General features: G+C 41.8%; 1 protein-coding gene across 4 annotated transcripts in view; it reads right to left on the bottom strand.

Annotated features, from left to right (window-relative positions):
• The window catches only part of ATF2 (activating transcription factor 2), a 99,563-nt gene that overhangs the window by 3,929 nt on the left and 75,709 nt on the right, over window positions 1–19,925 (bottom strand). For all 4 annotated transcript variants that reach the window (XM_073646894.1, XM_073646897.1, XM_073646896.1 and 1 more), the window contains one exon: window positions 16,821–16,926. In XM_073646894.1, coding sequence (XP_073502995.1) covers window positions 16,821–16,926 — 106 coding nt within the window. The remainder of the gene's footprint in view (window positions 1–16,820; window positions 16,927–19,925) is intronic.

Here is a 19,925-nt window from a genome sequence, read left to right as displayed (position 1 = left end):
TAATGCTTCATTTCTCCTGTGAAGGTGCCATAGTGGAAATGATTTCTTCAAAAGCAGTGTATTGTTGGGACCAAGCAGTGGGATAACTTATGAAATCAGTATTTTAGGGAGTCCTTCTCTGAAAAAGAGATTCAAATAAGCAAGTAACATTATCATACACAAAGCTGAACAATCTAGCAACTAATAGCTATCTATCCCCAAAAGGCAGAAATCAAGAGACACGCTACTGTTCGCCAAAAGCATGGGTTGACAATTAATACCTAGTGTGAAAAAAAATCTCATGTCTATAGTCCGCTTAAAGGGTACCACCTAGGATTTGCAAAAAGCTTTTATAAGTTATACAGACTGCAGAGTACTGCTGATCGGTGGAGGTTTTGGTCCCGACGATATCCTCCTCTGATTGGTCAAAACCCATCTCTGATGTCCGAAGCTACTAATGACAATTTAGTAATAAATACCTGTATATCTATAGCACCAACATATTCCGCTGCACTTGACAATTCAGAGGGAACATGTACCAATAATTTTAGACATTGCACAATAACACATAATTCAACAATTTAAATAAGAGGAGTTAGCGCCCTGCTTGCAAGCTTACAATCTATCAAGAAATAGTGGGGACACAGAAGGTAAAAAGTGCTTGTAGAGTGGGCTCCAGCCACATTTGTAATAAACATGGGTGTTCAAGTAAATCTGCATGAACAAGTCATTAGCAGGTATCTATATACGTTCAGATACAAAGTGCCACAGAGTGCATGGAGGGTGTGGGAACACATGTAGAAAGGACCAAATGCTGAGGAAATTGTAGAAAGGGAGAATTGAGAAGTTAGATTAGTGATGTGATAGGTCTCCCTAAAGATGTGTTTTGAGAGCACGCTTAAAACTATGGATACTGAGAATAAACTGGATTGTCTGGGGTATTGCATTCGAGAGAACTGGTGCAGCACGAAAAATGTTTTGGAGACTGGAGGCTCAGATTATGGAGGATGTTAGTTTTCGATCATTAGCGGAATGCAGAGCACTGGTAGGGTAGTAGATAGAGATGTGGGTGGAGATGTAGGGTGGTACAACACTGTGGAAAGCTTTGTGGATGGTTGTAATAAGTTTATGTTGTATTTTATAGTGGAAGGACAACCAGTGCAATGGCTGGCACAGTTTGGAGGCATTTGTGTAGTGGCTGAGCAGTAAAATAAGCCGACTGCTGAATTCAGGCGAGATTGGAGTGGGAAGAGTTAAGTGAAAGGGAGACTGATTAGTAGAAAGTTTCAGTAGTCAAGACGAGAATGACTAAGAGCGACACTAAGGAAAGGTTGGATTCTGGAGAGGTCTTTGAGGTGCAGGTGACATGAGGAAGTGATTGGATATAGAGAAGGAAAGAGTCAAATATAACCCTTAGACAGCGAGCATGCTGCTTGGGGGTTATGGTAGAACTACCCACAGAAATGGCAATATTGGGTTTAGGTACGTTAGTTGAGAGAGGAAACACAAGGAGTTTAGTTTTGGAATGATTTAGTTTCAGATAGAGGGAAGACATGATGTTAGAAACAGAAATCAGACAGTCACTGCCATTTCTTGGTAGTATGGGAGTGAAGTCAGAAGATGTGTAAAATTGGATGTCATCTGCATTGAGGTGGTAATAGAAGCCAAATCTGCTTATGGTCTCTCCAGTAGAGGCGATTTATAGCAATAAAAGGAGGGGCCTAGAACTGGACCCTGAAAAATACCAAAAGGGGAAGAAGAGCCGGCAAAAGATCTAGTGAAGGAGCGGTGTGAGAGGTAGAAGGAGATCCAAGTGAGAGCGTATGTCTTTAGGATGGAGTGCCTGCAAATGAAATCATTGCCAAACAGCTTCATTAACATCCCCCAGCATCTGACATTTTCTGCTATCAAATTTAGATCAAATCCTGAAAAAAAAACAAAAAAAAAACAACGAGACATGTCAACCGTGCAACCTTCAGGAGACGAACGGGCAATGATGTTGTTTTTGAAAATTTCGAATGCAAACCGGTTTAATTGAACTAATGGCGTCTAATTATAAATGTGATGTAAGCACACCTTGCAATGATTCCATGGCAAATAAAGATTATTTTTCACATTTATGGGGATGCCTTTCCATTAAGTGCAGGCAAGTGATGATGCCGGCACCTGACTGTAATGGTGTGCACTCAGGAGAATAAGCAGTATTTAGAGACTAAATGCCACCAGCTGTTCCAGAGATGCACAAATTAATTGGGCTCAGGGCACAGAAAACATCCAATATTCCGCACGCCGAATCTAATAATTTAGTCCTTCTGAGCGGATCCTAAAAAGATAATTAAGAAGCCAATGAAAATACATCACTGTAAATTGTAGATGGCAAATGTGCAAATTGCTCTGCTAACCAACAAACATTTTTAAAACGGTAAGGTAATGATGATGATGTTTTAACACATAAAGGAGTTAAGGCGAGTGTTGCTATGTTGTAAAGAGACCGGCAATCATGATCCGAGCCGATAGAGCTTGCTTATTTGTGAACAGATTTTACGCTAATTTTGCTGCAAGGACGCCCCAAAGTAACTTTGCAAACATGTTTTGACTTAATTATTGTTTGGAATCGTAGTTCAACAGGAAATTACAGGAAACATTCAATTAAATCTAATGTCTAAATATGCAGAATGTTGTTGGGATCCCCATTTAATCATCTACATATGGCTAATATATATACAGTTGAGGTTTTCACCTTACATAAAGGTCACCTTTGGTATCAACACTTTTGGATAAATAGTTACAAAAAATAGGAAGTGTAAATAAAAATAAATAAATAAATAAAAGTTACAAAATGCAGAACTGTGGAGAATCCCTCCCAAAGCAACATCTGGAAGATATACACATTGCAACTGCAGCGGCCACTATAGGGCAATTATAGTATTACATAAGTTTTTTCAATTGTATGGCTTTCTATGTAATTCACGGATGGGCCTGGTCCGTCAGACAGGGAGCCACTGCTTTTTAACGGCCCTGCTCTGGTATATATAGGAGACTCTCAAGAGGGGATAAGCTATACAAAATGGGGATTCTCTAGATGAAACAAGCCCTTTAAGAAGAAATTAAACCCAAATGTGCCCTTCTGCTATATCAATTACAAGAGCACAACAGAAGAATCCTGGAGTTGTATGCCAATTTTCAGAAATAAACAGTGCCCTAAAAACAGAACCCAGACGGACCCCATAATAGTCAATGATGTTCCCCTGCTTTCGTTTGTATCAGTTACTCAACCGGTTCGTTAATGACATATTTGATTTGTCTTTTCTTCAAAATGGAACAAAAGAAAAAAAACGGAAGCATGAACATAGGTTTTAGCCAAAATCAGATGTCCATGAAACACGGTCGAAGGAAGGACTGTGACATCTCCTGACTAGTGTTGAGCATTCCGATACTGAAATATCGGGTATCGACCGATATTCACGGTATCGGAGTTCCGATACTTTTAGAATATCGAACACCGGAATCGGAAGTTCCCATAATGCCTGCGCTCTGCAGTGTCTCTGAAGGATGACAAGCTGGATGGCAGCGCTCAGCTTACTGTACTTGTCATTTAGTGTTAAAGGATTTATTAAAAAAAATAATAGTGTTTTCATGCACCGTCTCTTTAAAAAAGCCGGCCGGCAATTCAGCATCTGTACCCGACAATTTATAACAGAAAGAATAGAGCATCACACGTAGATTAGATAGAAACAGGTCAGTCACATATATAATAAGTACAGTGACAGTGTTGATTACTGTACTTGTCATTTAGTGTTAAAATAAAGGATTTATTAAAAAAAAAATTGGCGTGGGGTTCCCCATAATTTTAGTCTCTAGCGGAGGTTAAGCAGACGGCTGGGGCAGATGTTTGATGCCTGGGAAGGGGGTAATACCCACGGAGCTTCCCAGGCTACTAATATCAGCCCCCAGCTGAATACCTAGCCTTTACTAGCTATTAAAATGGGGGACCCCCCAAAAAATGACGTGGGGTCCCCCCTATTTTAATAGCTAGCAAAGGCTAGGCAGACAGCTGGGGGCTGATATTAATAGCCCAGGAAGGGTGCCATGAATATTGGCCCCCTCCCAGGCTAGAAACACCAGCCATCAGCCGCCCCAGAAATGGCGCATCCATAGGATGCGCCAATTCTGGCACTTAGCCTCGCTCTTCCCACTGCCCTGTAGCGGTGGCAGTGGGGTAATAGGGCTGGGGTTGATGTCAGCTTATAATGCCAGCTGACATCAAGCCCAGGTTAGTAATGGAGAGGCGTCTATAAGACACCCCCATTACTAACCCCATAGTCAAAGTTAAAAAAAAAACCCACAAACACCCAGAATAAAGTCCTTTAATTGAAATAAACACACAATTTTTTAATGTTCTAAATTAAACCATACTTACCATCACACCTATTCCAGCTGAAGCCAATGTCTTCTGCAATAAAAGTAAAATAATAAAGCAACATCATCCTTACCTCTCCATGGTTCCCACGACAGCTTCAGCTCTGCTACATTGACATGACAGGCTGGATCGCAGCCGAAAGCTGCCATCCAGCTTGCCATGCGCTCCTCAGTGTCTGGCTGTGACGGCATCCAGATGAGCCGAGGTCATGTCCAATGAACTCGGCTCACCTCATGCACGTCACTGACAACATGGGAAAATTCTCCTGCGCTCAGCGCTTCAGCAGGAGAATTCTCCCACGCTGGGATGGCATTGAGATGACAGGCTGGATCGCAGCTGAGCGCTGCCATCCAGCTTGTCACCCTTCAGAGACACTGCAGAGCGCAAGCATGCTGTCAGTGACGTGCATGAGGTGAGCCGAGTTCATTGGACATGACCTCGGCTCATCTGGATGCCGTCACAGCCAGACACTGAGGAGCGCATGGCAAGCTGGATGGCAGCTTTCGGCTGCGATCCAGCCTGTCATGTCAATGTAGCAGAGCTGAAGCTGTCGTGGGAACCATGGAGAGGTAAGGATGATGTTGCTTTATTATTTTACTTTTATTGCAGAAGACATTGGCTTCAGCTGGAATGGGTGTGATGGTAAGTATGGTTTAATTTAGAACATTAAAAAATTGTGTGTTTATTTCAATTAAAGGACTTTATTCTGGGTGTTTGTGTTTTTTTAAATACATTACTGGAAATTCATGGCGGTCATGTCTAATATTGGCGTGACCCCATGAATTTCGGGCTTAGGGCCAGCTGATAATGCCTAGCTGGCCCTAACCCCTTTATTACCCAGTGAGCCACCGCACCAGGGCCCTGGATGAGTTGGGTACAGCGCCAGAAGATGGCGCTTCTATGAACGCGCCATTTTCTGGGGTGGCTGCGGACTGCAATTTGCAGCGGGGGGGGGCCCAGAAAGCTTGGGCCTCCCTGTGCTGCGGATTCCAGCCCCCAGCTGCCTAGTTGTACCTGGCTGGACACAAAAATAGGGCGAAGCCCCAAGTATTTTTTTTTAATTATTTCATGAAATTCATGAAATAATAATAAAAAAAAAAAAGGGCTTCCCTATATTGTTGTGTCCGGCCAGGTACAAATAGGCAGCTGGTGGTTGGGGGCAGCCCGTTCCTGCCTGCTGTACCTGGCCTTTTTTTTTTAATTATTTCATGAATTTCAGCTTGCCACGCCACAGACACTGAGAAGCGCAGGAATGCTTACGCTCCTCAGTGTCTCGCTGTGACGGCATCCAGATGAGCCGAGATCATGTCCAATGAACTCGGCTCACCTCATGCACGTCACTGACAGCGTGGGAGAAAGGTAAGGATGATGTTGCTTTATTATTTTACTTTTATTGCAGAAGACATTGGCTTCAGCTGGAATGGGTGTGATGGTAAGTATGGTTTAATTTAGAACAATAAAGAATTGTGTGTTTATTTCAATTAAAGGACTTTATTCTGGGTGTTTGTGTTTTTTTTTTTAACTTTGACTATGGGGTTAGTAATGGGGGTGTCTTATAGACGCCTCTCCATTACTAACCTGGGCTTGATGTCAGCTGGCATTATAAGCTGACATCAACCCCAGCCCTATTACCCCACTGCCACCGCTACAGGGCAGTGGAAAGAGCGAGGCTAAGTGCCAGAATTGGCGCATCCTATGGATGTGCCATTTCTGGGGCGGCTGATGGCTGGTGTTTCTAGCCTGGGAGGGGGCCAATATTCATGGCACCCTTCCTGGGCTATTAATATCAGCCCCCAGCTGTCTGCCTAGCCTTTGCTAGCTATTAAAATAGGGGGGACTCCACGTCATTTTTTTTGGGGTCCCCCATTTTAATAGCTAGTAAAGGCTAGGTATTCAGCTGGGGGCTGATATTAGTAGCCTGGGAAGCTCCGTGGGTATTACCCCCTTCCCAGGCTTCAAACATCTGCCCCAGCCGTCTGCTTAACCTCCGCTAGAGACTAAAATTACGGGGAACCCCACGCCAATTTTTTTTTTAATAAATCCTTTATTTTAACACTAAATGACAAGTACAGTAATCAACACTGTCACTGTACTTCATATATATGTGACTGAAATGTTTCTATCTATCTAATCTATGTGTGAAGCTCTATTCTTTCTGTTATAAATTGTCGGGTACCTGTGTACGTCGCTGCTGAATTGCCGGCTTTTCATGTTTCACTGTGAGCACTGTTCCCATCGATTTGGGCAACCACCTCCCCCAATACATTCTACATTATTCTTAGTTATTTTCCTTCATGTAGAATTAACCTACAAGGAAAGAAAGGGTTTATTTTCATTCCGATATTTGTGTCCCATTGACTTGCATTGGTTTCCGGTATCGGAATAGGCGATATCCGATATTTTTTGGGTATCGGACCGATCCAATCAGATCCGATATTTCCCAATATCGGAAGGTATCGCTCAACACTACTCTTGATCCAAACTCAACAACCTCATATACAGGTGCATCTTACAAAATTAGAATATCATCAAAAAGTTAATTTATTTCAGTTCTTCAATACAAAAAGTGAAACTCATCTATTATATTATAGATTACAGAGTGATCTATTTCAAGTGTTTATTTCTGTGAATGTTGATGATTATGGCTTACAGCCAATGAAAACACAAAAGTCATGATCCGGACATCAAGGTTCGCACATGAACGGTGTTTCCCGAACATCTGAATTCCATCTTAGCCAGTAGCCCTTGGACGACTTGCACCTTTGGTAGTATAATTATATACAGCACTGTGCAAAAGTTGTGTAGATATGTGTGGAAAAATGCTGCACAGTAAGAATGCTTTAAAAAAATCAAAGTGTTAATAGTTTGCATTTTGTTAATTGATAAAAATAAAGTAAATGAACAAAAGAGAAATCTATATGAAATCAATATTTGGTGTCACTGCCCTTTGCCTTGAAAACAGCATAAATTCTTCCTGGTCCACTTGCACAAAGTTTTCGATTATGTAGGATTATAGTCAGGTGTATTCATAACTAATTCTACAAAACAGGTAGTAATGATCATCATTTTCATACGTAGGTTGAAACACTGTCATCAACTGAAACAGCTGTGTTGGGGGCTTAATACTGTGAGGAACAGCCAATGTCTGCTACAAAATTGAGGTTATGGAAGCCAGTGTCAAATCACAAGTCATGCACCAGGACAAGACTTAACACAGCAACAAAACACAAGGTAATTATACTGCATCAGCAAGATCTTTCATGAAAAGATTTCAAAGCAAACTGTAATTTCAAGATGTGTTTAAGATTTTTTGAAAAAGCACCAAGAAATGGACAACGTTATGAACTGTTGACGCAGTGATCAGCCAAGGAAACTTAGTGCAGCAGATGAAAGACACATCATTTTTACTTCCCTTCTAAATTGGAAGATGTTCAGCAGTGCCATCAGCTCAGAACTGGCAGCAACCAGTGGAACCAAGCTACACCCATCTACTGTTTGGAGAAGTATGGCAAGAAGTGGTCTCCATGAAAGAATTAGGTCCAAAAAGCCAACTTTTTGAAACCGATGAGGAGAAAAATGCCAGCAGGTGCTCTGGACTGATCAGTCAAAATTTGAAAATATTTGGATGTAACAAAAGACAGTTTCTTTGTCAAGGGGCTGGAGAGCGGTACAATAATGATTGTCTGCAGGCAGCAGTGAAGTGTGGTGGAGGGTCCTTGCAAGTTTGGGGTTTTCAGTAAATGGAGTTGGGGATTTGGTGAGGTATAATGGTATCCACAATGCTGAAAAATACAGGCAGATAATTATCCATCATACAATATGGATAGGGAGGCATCTGATTGGCTCCAAATGTATTCTACATCAGGACAAAGACAACAAACATACAGGCAATGTCATTAAGAACTATCTTCAGTGTAAAGAAACACTGATTCTACCATCATCAAGTCTGTCAGGGATTACATGATAGGACAGAAGATCTGTGGTTAGTTCTCCAAGATGTTTGGAACAACCTCCCTGCCAAGTTCCTTTAAAATATGTGCGCAAGTGTATCTAGAAGTGATGATGTTTTGAAGGCAAAGGGCAGTCGCACCAAATAGTAATTTGATTTCGATTTCACTTTCATTCATTCACTTTGTTTATTGTTAATTGATAAAAATAAACCATGAACACTTCTATTTTAGAGGGCATTCTTACTTTGCAGCATTTTTGCCACACCTGCCTAAAAACTATTTTTTTACAGTGATAGAGATATATTATAATTATATATATATATATATATATATATATATATATATAAAAAAAAAAATAAAGGGAACACTTAAACGACAGAATATAAGTCCAAGTAAATCAAACTTCGGTGAAATCAAACTGTCCAGTTAGGAAGCAACACTGATTGACAATCAATTTCACATGCTGTTGTGCAAATGGAATAGACAATAGATGGAAATTATTGGCAATTATCAAGACACCCTCAATAAAGGAGTGGTTCGGCAGGTGAGGACCACAGACCACATCTCAGTACCAATTCTTTCTGGCTGATGTTTTGGTCACTTTTGAATGTTGGTTGTGCTTCCACACTCGTGGTACCATGAGACGGACTCTACAACCCACAGAAGTTGCTCAGGTAGTTCAGCTCATCCAGGATGGCACATCAATGCGAGCTGTGGCAAGAAGGTTTGCTGTGTCTGTCAGCATAGTGTCCAGAGGCTGGAGGCGCTACCAGGAGACGTGGAGGGGGCCGTAGGAGGGCAACAACCCAGCAGCAGGACCGCTACCTCTGCCTTTGTGCAAGGAGGAACAGGAGGAGCACTGCCAGAGCCCTGCAAAATGACCTCCAGCAGGTCACAAATGTGCATGTGTCTGCACAAACGGTTAGGAACCGACTCCATGAGAGTGGTATGAGGGCCCGACGTTCACAGATGGGGGTTGTGCTCACAGCCCAACACCGTGCAGGACGCTTGGCATTTTCCACAGAACACCAGGATTGGCAAAGTCGCCACTGGCGCCTTGTGCTCTTCACAGATGAAAGCAGGTTCACACTGAGCACATGTGACAGACACGACAGAGTCTGGAGACGCCGTGGAGAGCGATCTGCTGCCTGCAACATCCTTAAGCATGACCGGTTTGGCAGTGGGTCAGTAATGGTGTTGGGCCACACAGCCCTCCATGTGCTCGCCAGAGGTAGCCTGACTGCCATTAGGTACTGAGATGAAATCCTTAGACCCCTTGTGAGACCATATGCTGGTGCGGTTGGCCCTGGGTTCCTCCTAATGCAGGACAATGCCAGACCTCATGTGGTTGAAGATGAAGGCATTGAAGCTATGGACTGGCCCGCCTGTTTCCCAGACCTGAATCCGATTGAGCACATCTGGGACATCATGTCTCGCTCCATCCACCAACGTCACGTTGCACCACAGACTGTCCAGGAGTTGGCGGATGCTTTAGTCCAGGTCTGGGAGGAGATCCCACAGGAGACCATCTGCAACCTCATCAGGAGCATGCCCAGGCGTTGTAGGGAGGTCATACAGGCACGTGGAGGCCACACACAATACTGAGCCTCATATTGACTTGTTTTAAGGACATTACATCAAAGTTGGATCAGCCTGTAGTGTGTTTTTCCACTTTAATTTTGGGGGTGACTGCAAATCCAGGCCTCCATTGGTTAATAAATTTGATTTCCATTGATGATTTTAGTGTGATTTTGTTGTCAGCACATTCAACTTTGTACAGAACAAAGTATTCAATGAGAATATTTCATTCATTCATATCTAGGATGTGTTATTTCAGTGTTACCTTCATTTTTTGAGCAGTATATCTATATATATATACACACACACACACACACACACACACACACACACACACACACACACACACAGAGTACAGACCAAAAGTTTGGACACACCTTCTCATTTAAAGATTTTTCTGTATTTTCATAACTTTGAAAATTGTACATTCACACTGAAGGCATCAAAACTATGAATTAACACATGTGGAATTATATACTTAACAAAAAAGTGTGAAACAACTGAAAATATGTCTTATATTCTAGGTTCTTCAAAGTAGCCACCTTTTGCTTTGATGACTGCTTTGCACACTCTTGGCATTCTCTTGATGAGCTTCAAGAGGTAGTCACCGGAAATGGTTTTCACTTCACAGGTGTGCCCCGTCAGGTTTAATAAGTGGGATTTCTTGCCTTATAAATTAGGTTGGGACCATCAGTTGTGTTGTGCAGAAGTCTGGTGGATACACAGCTGATAGTCCTACTGAATAGACTGGTAGATTTTGTATTATGGCAAGAAAAAAGCAGCTAAGTAAAGAAAAACGAGTGGCCATCATTACTTTAAGAAATGAAGGTCAGTCAGTCCAAAACATTGGGAAAACTTTGAAAGTGTCCCCAAGTGCAGTTGCAAAAACCATCAAGTGCTACAAAGAAACTGGCTCACATGAGGACCGCCCCAGGAAAGGAAGACCAAGAGTCACCTCTGCTTCTGAGAATAAGTTTATCCGAGTCACCAGATTCAGAAATCGCAGGTTAACAGCAGCTCAGATTAGAGACCAGGTCAATGCCACACAGAGTTCTAGCAGCAGACACATCTCTTCAATAATTGTTAAGAGGAGACTTTGTGCAGCAGGCCTTCATGGTAAAATAGCTGCTAGGTAACCACTGCTAAGGACAGGCAACAAGCAAAAGAGACTTGTTTGGGCTAAAGAACACAAGGAATGGACATTAGACCAGTGGAAATCTGTGCTTTGGTCTGAGGAGTCCAAATTTCAGATCTTTGGTTCCAACCACAGTGTCTTTGTGCGATGCAGAAAAGTTGAACGGATGGACTCTACATGCCTGGTTCCCACCGTGAAGCATTGAGGAGGAGGTGTGATGGTGTGGGGGTGCTTTGCTGGTGACACTGTTGGGGATTTATTCAAAATTGAAGGCATACTGAACCAGCATGGCTACCACAGCATCTTGCAGCGGCATGCTATTCCATCCGGTTTGCGTTTAGTTGGACCATCATTTATTTTTCAACAGGACAATGACCCCAAACACACCTCCAGGCTGTGTAAGGGCTATTTGACCAAGAAGGAGAGCGATGGGGTGCTACGCCAGATGACCTGGCCTCCACAGTCACCAGACCTGAACCCAATCGAGATGGTTTGGGGTGAGCTGGACCGCAGAGTGAAGGCAAAAGGGCCACCAAGTGCTAAGTATCTCTGGGAACTCCTTCAAGATTGTTGGAAGACCATTTCCGGTGACTACCTCTTGAAGCTCATCAAGAGAATGCCAAGAGTGTGCAAAGCAGTCATCAAAGCAAAAGGTGGCTACTTTGAAGAACCTAGAATATAAGACATATTTTCAGTTGTTTCACACTTTTTTGTTAAGTATATAATTCCACATGTGTTAATTCATAGTTTTGATGCCTTCAGTGTGAATGTACAATTTTCATAGTCATGAAAATACAGAAAAATCTTTAAATGAGAAGGTGTGTCCAAACTTTTGGTCTGTACTGTATATATACACACATATATATGTATACACATACACATACGCTATATAGTAAATATACAGTACACTGCTTTGTTTTACTAAGTGACAACTATGTTGAATGAGCAAATTTCAGGAATGATTATATCATACAGCAGAATTTCCCAATATGACAGCGCATTTAGCCCTCATAATTGCATAACACCAGGACCTCATTTACTGTCCGGATGAATATACATGTGGCATGTTTACAAGGATATTGGAAAGGCATCAAAGACGAACACGGCGCACAATGCCAGATATTGGGAGCGTGTATTTGACATTATGTGGGTTTATCAGATGTAAAAGGATAATAGCCTCATCCTCCCCGCAATCATTGTTAATACCGGTCTCCAACATATGCCTATGCCGATCCAATTTACTGCAAAATGTTATTCTCTAGCCCTGTCAAATGACTGTGCCTCCGTGTAGGAAGATTTATCAGCTCAGAAATGACAAAATCAGCTCCCTAAATATATATGGCAATGGAAAGTTGCCTTTACCGCTCAATTCTTTTAAATTAAAAAATATTGCCTGTTCTGATAAAACCGCTTAAAACGACTACAAGTAAAGATGGAGGCTATTAAGTTTTATCGCGAGCACCTGAGGAACTGTTTGCATGCAATTCACAATGTTTCTTTATCCTCCTGAATTACTGACACTGGCAAATTAAAATGAAGTGGCTGCATATGGCAGAGACAATCTTCACATTTACAAATATCCCGGAATATCATTAAATCATAAAGGAGAAAGCTGTGGGTTATATATTATGAATGTTGCCTAATGCATTCCCAGCTTTGTTATTTGTTACAAATTTGTGTACCAGGGACAAAATTGGCCATTTATTCAGCGGCAGCAGCTGGTTGGAGCGCTGTATATCACAGCCAAAAAATAAGGAGAGCGCGGAGGCAAGGCTCAATTAACCTTCCAAATGCCAAAGCGGTGACTAGTCGCGTTCTGATGGACAGACGTTCCCCAGCATCTACTTTCCTACAATGTTCACATTAGACAGATACACATGAATAATTAGCAGCTGCCAGGATTCGCAGGAATCCAGGGGCAATTTTTATCCCAGGTACAGTGTAGTTCTTTCTCATTACGGCTCCTCGTGACATATGTTTTACTTCCTCCATAAAGTATGGCATGATAAATTTAGTATAAAAAAAATAAAGAAAAAATATGTTCTTCACCTGTAAATTAAATAGGAAACTATAGAAATATAAATTAAATCTTCATTTTTGTGCATCCGTTTCCAAATTGAGTGTCCAATGGTTAAAAAAATAAATAAATAAAATGCATGTCAACATAAGATGGCCAAGAACTAATGTAGTAAAAAATATGCACGTACCACACTCACATATGGGAAAAGGGAGAAAGGAAGACTAACTATACAGGGAAGCTGCTCCTACGCCCAACTGGTCCCTGTACAATCCCTAGCTGCACAACTAAAAACACCACCTTGGACCTGACTCCCTAAAAGGCGGTGGAGGGGTTTCGCATGCCTCCTGAGGAACCAGACGGGAGGCCGCAACACACTGGTAAAAAAGGGAGAGGAAGGTGTGCAGGTGGACAAGAAGACCCACGGTGAGAGACTTAAAGCAAGTTCCTAAAAGGGAAGAGAAAATTTTAAGGCGAACCAAAAAATAAATAAGACTAGAACAACCTCCGAGAAACCTAAGAGTGGTAAAAGGAAGAGGTGGGAAGGTAGACAAACAGACACACAGCAAGAATATAAGAAGTGTAAGTCTAGCAGGGAAAATCCCTTCGCTAAAGGTCTGGAACTCCCTAGCACAAATCCACCTAGAAGTATAGCCAGCAAGGAAGTGCAGTGAAGGGATAATATATAAAGTCCCACCCAGAACGTGATAGGGCAAAACAAAATGGGAAAACACCTGGAAAGGAGCAAACCTAAAAGGGAAAATAAAGACAATAGGAACAATCAGCATTTGGACAGGGATGGAAAAGAGCAATAGCTCCACAGACAGAAGAACAGACCACGAAGCAACAGGTCACAGGATCGAATCTCAAAACCGAGCCATGACAATAGGTCTTCCATGAGCATTAATCTATATTGATTAAAGAGGTTGGCCATTACTTATGTAAGGTTAATGCAGGAATACTATCTTCATGGTCTAGAGGGAAAAGGCCTCATTTATAGACACATTCTAATAGAAAAGTGGGGCTTATTGGACCAATCAAAGCTCTTCCTCCAAGTCTTAAAGTGCCCAGAAAAAAATGAACATCACAAAAACAAATCCCAAAAAACAATGTCATAATTGTGTTTTTTTTTTTTTTTTTTTTCACCATTCCACGGCAGTTTTTCCCTGCTCTTTACATGGAAAAATTAACGTCGTCATTCAAAACTACATTTCATTCTGCAAAATACAAGCCCTCATAAAGCAATGTTAACAGAAAAATAAAAAAGTTATGGCTCTTGGAAAAAGAGGAGGAAAAAAAATGAAAATTGACTTTATTGATTAAAGGGGTTGTCCGGCAAATCTGCAGTCACTCTATGTGATTACAGACTTGTGAATCCTCACAACATACACTATCAGTACTGGCAGAGTACTGGCAATCTGCATACATGCAGTCACGTGAAGACTAGACTTGAGCGGTCATGCTCCATGCAAGTGAATTGAGAGATGCCGGACATGCCTAAATCGGAATGTGGCCGGAAGTATGCAAATCGCATACTGGCAGTCACATGACCGCACGTTCCTGGCGCCAGAGAATATGGACAGCTCGCAGTGCAGTCGCTATGAGCATTCACAAGTCTGCAGTCACATAGAGTAACTGCAGACTTGTATCCTAAGGTCAGTCTACTACCCTTAAAGGATTGAATGTATATGAGCCCTCACCATTAAACTGGCTGTGTTTTTAACATTTTGAACAACCCCTTTAAGGGTGCATTCTCATATCCATGTGTAATGTCCGAGTGCTGTCTGATTTATTTATTTTTTACCGGACAACACTTGGACCCATAGAGTGTCACTTGTCCATTAACACATCTGTGAAAATCAGGAATCTGAGAAAAAACTCAAGAGCATGTCCTATACTGATCTGAGGTTGAGGATCAGAATGGGACATACTCAGTGAGTCTGTGTGCCAATAAAAGGCTCAGCAGAAAGCCATCTCATGTGTAAGGCCAGATTAAAGGGGTTATCATTTTTTTTTTTTTCTTACATAAACGCATGTATTTTTGGCTAAACATCATCTTTGTAATTGTGCTTCATTAAAAACTTTGCGCTGTTTGCCTTCTCTAGCATCTGTGTTGCACTAGCTACTACCGACTACAGAATATATTGAGCGAGAATTTGTCAGTGAGCTCCTTCTTATGATTTTCAACACTTTTATCGGTCTTTTTTATTTTTTCTCAGCAGATTTATGACCACAGACTGCAGCAAAGTTGAATGTGCAGAGTAACAAAGACTGTAAAAGGCAAAAGGTGCAAAACTTGTAATAAAACCTGCCAGCAAAGATGATTTTTAGCCTCAAATACATGCATTTAAGTAAAAACAATATCACATTATATATACATACAAAAAATTTGTCCTGGGAAGTGGAAAACTAAAATTAAAGAGAACCAGTTTCTGGCTCAAGAGGATTGTGTTAAACATGTTGTAAAAATGCCCAAGCTCCGCTGATTCTGCCGTTCTTTTCCATTTTGTGCTGCGTCGCTCTGTTGCAGAGATATTCACATTGGTTTCTTCTGCAGCGCACTATGTGAAATAACTGCTTTACAGTCCAACTTGGCGTTTCTTCAGCGTCTTTTCTGGGGGCGTGCACTTTCACCCCTTCCAGATGCTGCCAATCACAGCTCAGCATCTGATTTATAAGTCTTAGATACTGCTGAGTTGTGATTGGTAGCGTCTGGGAGGGAGGGGTGAATGCACATGCCCACAGAGAAGAAACATTTAGTTGGACTGCAAAGCAGAGATTTCACATGCTGCTCTCCGGAAGAAAGAAATGTGAATATCTCTGCAATGGAGCGACACAGCGCAAAATGGAAAAGAGTGGGAGAATCAGGGGAGCTCAGGGATTTTTACAATGCATTTAACTCAATTTTTTTTGAGGAAGTGAGATGTCCACTTTAAGACATGGTGCAATTGTTGCAGATTTGCATAAAATGAACAACTAATTTCAGTACAATGCTTGTGAATGGTGCTTTCAAACTATCATCAACACACAGGAATAAAAATGTACAGATCTGAGGCCGCTGCCACCATTTCAGCAACCTGTAGAATCAAGCTGCAGGCAGACTGGTGTTGCTGAGCCTTTTAGTCTTACAAGCAAGCATTGCTATGTAGGACGTACAAATCCCAGGCTGATGAATATTAACATTCCACACACAAGCCGCTGAACAGAAATATTAGACATTTAATTCAAGATGCGGAAATCAATTCTGTGTGCAGCCGGAATAAATCCCATTACAATAAAATCTGTCAAACTATACATACATATCATTTTTTATGTGTTTATTTCACTCACTGGAGAAACTTCCCCGAGTCTTTTGCATATGTTTATCCTACTGTATATGCGAAAAACAGGAGCACAATCGCTTTAGGGATTTTTTTTTCAACATACAGTACTAATTAAAAACTGCTTGAAAAGGGAAAAAAAAAAAAATCTGCAAAATGTTTTAAAGCTTTAAGTGCCAGAGAGACTTACACTGAAGTTAATCATGTGCAGCAAGGAAATATTTTGCGGAGAGCAGGCGTGGAGATGAATTCTATTGAAACAACGTCTAAATGTAGAGAGCTCTAACCTTGCCTTATTTTCCATATTTAATGTTAAACACTAGAAGTGCATATGAGGCTTCCTATATTAATAGAGGCACGGTTCATTTTGGCAGTATTTCACTATGTAGCCCAAGGCCATGGGTAATGGAACATTACTCACTATGATAGCCAGATTTCTTCTGCATGGCGGTTACAGGGCAATCTTTATGAGCCAGAAGAAGCTGTTTCAGCTGCGCCACTTCATTTCTCAGCAGGGTGACTTCATTCTAGAGGTAAAGGGGAAACTTTCTCTTTAGAACCAAATGGAAGAAGTTCTCAAAGTTCATAGCAAAGTAATAACATCCATGTGGCGCTCTGACAAGCCCAGAAGGAAACTTTACACAATGCACAGAAAAATACCTGAGAAAAAGGACAGGAAAACAAGAGCAGAAATGAAGTAATAGCAAACAACTGACTACTGATATTACGCTCTGCTGTTCCATTATATAAAACGTATGTCAGTGTTCACATTACAACTTGATAATCTGCCGGGGTTTCCGTCAGTGTTGCATACACTGCTATTCTTGCTATCAAAGAGATGGCGATGTCCCAGTAAAGCATCACAGGTCATGTTAAAGAGAATCTGTCAGCAGGTTTTTGCTTTACTCTGAGACCAGAGTGATGTAGGGGCAGTGACCCTGATTCCAGCGATGTATCACTTACTGGACTACTTGCTGCAGTTTTGATAGAATCCCTGTTTTCCCAACTGCAGATCTAGCAGGTCTCTGAATGCTGAGCTGTGTATAACCCCGCCCACACCCCTGATTGGCAGTAACCAGCCAATCAGTGGTGGAGGCGGGGTTACACAGATTAGCCTTACTGGCCTGCACGTCACACCTAGTCCGGCAGTAATCTCCTGTTGATAAAACACTGCTTGTATTGGAACTACAAACACACAACCTAGTGAGTGACATATCACTGGAATCAGGCTTTCTGCCCCTACATTATGCCGCTCTCAGATGAAATAACAAAAACCTGCTGACAGATCCCCTTTAAAGGGGTTGTCAGATCAGCTTGAAAGAAAGCGCTGTTCGTGTCGGAATCATAGAAGAAACATATTCATCAGACTTGATTATTAATTTTGGCTCTGACCCCCGGAACATGATCAGAAGAGTAGGTCTCACCTTATGATCATGTGATCTCCCCCCTGGCTTGTTCCACCCCCTTTGACAGTCATGTAGACACAATGAGGCATATTTGTCAATACTAATTTTTAGACAGTGCAAACTTAAAAGGGGCTGTCCACTACTCAAACATTCTCAATTACTATAACCTCCCATGTAAAATAAAAATAAACAGTCTGTGCGCGCCTCCGATGCAGGCGCCGTTCCAGCAATGTCAGCGCAGGGTCTACCGTGACATAACATGTGAGTCTTGCAGTCAATAAGTGGCCGCTAATGGGCTGCTTCACCTCGCTTCCTTTAGGTTAAACTTACATCTGGAAAAAGACAGAGCAGCAGCAGATCTGCCTTCCTCAGGAACTCAGTTTCATCCGAAGGGAGAGTGAAGTGGCCCATTAGCGGATACTGATTGGATCCAGGGATCGGAGAGACCCGGCGCCGATATTGCTGGAATGGCGCCAGCTTGGGAGATTAGTACAAGCAGTTTTTATTTTACATGGGAGCATACAGTAATTGAAAAAGGGTTGTCCGAGTAGAGGACAACTGCTTTAAGGCCCCCCATACAACCCCTTTAAGGCTAACGTTGTTTGAGTTGGATCAGCCAACAGTCTAATGTGTATGAGGGCCTCTTGAATAGCCCATGACACATGAGGGAAGACAAAGATCCGGAACATCAGATTTCCGATTGTCCTCTGGTAGATAAGGTGCTGCTAGAAGAGTCTGGCATTGGCTCGATCAGAGAGAACAAAGCAGCACTTGGCCAAGTGTGAACGTTCCTCTGTATGGAGGACTGGAGAGAGACAGCTGTCAGCCGAGCCATTGTTCGTCCGATAGCCATTTATTTTACATGGGGGGCTTTGGACCAGATAGTCTTAAAATGCGTCAGATATATCATAGTGCTTCATGTTGTATGATAAATCCGGCGTATATTTACACTGTCTAGTCCAAGTTTTCGCCACTTATTAGTTGGCGTACTTTGTGCCGGAAATTTGAGTCAAATTTGGGCACATCTTTTGGGGTGCATAGTGTCATATGCTAAGCCACACCCCTCCCAGCCAAGCCACACCCATTTCCAGCAAAACCACGCCCCTGTTGGGCAAGATGACGGATGTCTCTAAAACACACAATAAAACCCAAGTAATTTAAGACAGTCTTTTGGCACAAATGATGCCAGAATTTATAAACCAGTATTACGACAGCATAGGATTGAGCATGTTGGATTTCAACATGCCTCATCCCTTGTTCCAGTGAAAATTATAACACAGACTGGTTTGGCAGCGACTTTTTCCCATCTTCCAATAAAAGATGCAGACTTGGCTGAATGTGTGTGTGTAAATGGGAGGAATAACTGCAGCGAACAGTTATTTAATGTGTATGGTCACCTTTACATTATACTAAACCTGCTAGGTGGTGGCCAAAAAACCATCATGCATTTATAATCGGTCCAGTGATGGCGCTGTTGCTCTCATATCAAGACATGTTTCTTCCAGTATACAACAAATAATGATGCTGTAGAATAGAAGATAAGAATGTGCTTTTCTATGGTGGATGCATTGCGGCAGATATACTGTAGGTTTCAGCACAGATTTTCTAGCTGAAGTCATTATGTAGTAATCACGGCCATTCAGGCTTGGGACTTTAGTTCTTTAATAAGCAGTAAGTCTAAGAAAGAATCTGAACTGAGGATCACCCATAAATTCCATGTTGGTTAACACCTTATGAACCCACACAGCACACATTGCAATGCAATTTATACCGAGGTTTTCAAAGAATAGGCATTTTTAATAGGGCAAATATGGCTCTGCTCCAATGGGTTAATTTTCCCATAAAATTTTTATGAGCTGTTGAGAACTGGCTGCAAACTGAAAGTAAATCATTAGAGAAGATGGCAAATACATGGAAAGTGGAATAGATGGTATAGGCTGGGCAGTAAGGTCAGTGCATTACAGAATTACCGTAGATTTAATCATAGACAGAAATGCACAATGTTACAATATACATGATGATGAGCACAGAAAGGTTCTGTTACAGAAGGCAGAAAATGGCCCAAAATTCAGAAAAATATTGTGGATGAAAGAGTAGTGCAGAAAATTTTGACATTAGTC

The sequence above is a fragment of the Phyllobates terribilis genome, unplaced genomic scaffold (assembly GCF_046119375.1).
Source record: "Phyllobates terribilis strain yellow unplaced genomic scaffold, ASM4611937v1 Scaffold_9__5_contigs__length_417890890, whole genome shotgun sequence".
NCBI classification, from domain to species: Eukaryota; Metazoa; Chordata; class Amphibia; order Anura; family Dendrobatidae; genus Phyllobates; species Phyllobates terribilis.
The sequence above is the reverse complement of the archived record's forward strand: the minus strand, read 5'-3'. Positions and strand labels throughout refer to the sequence as shown.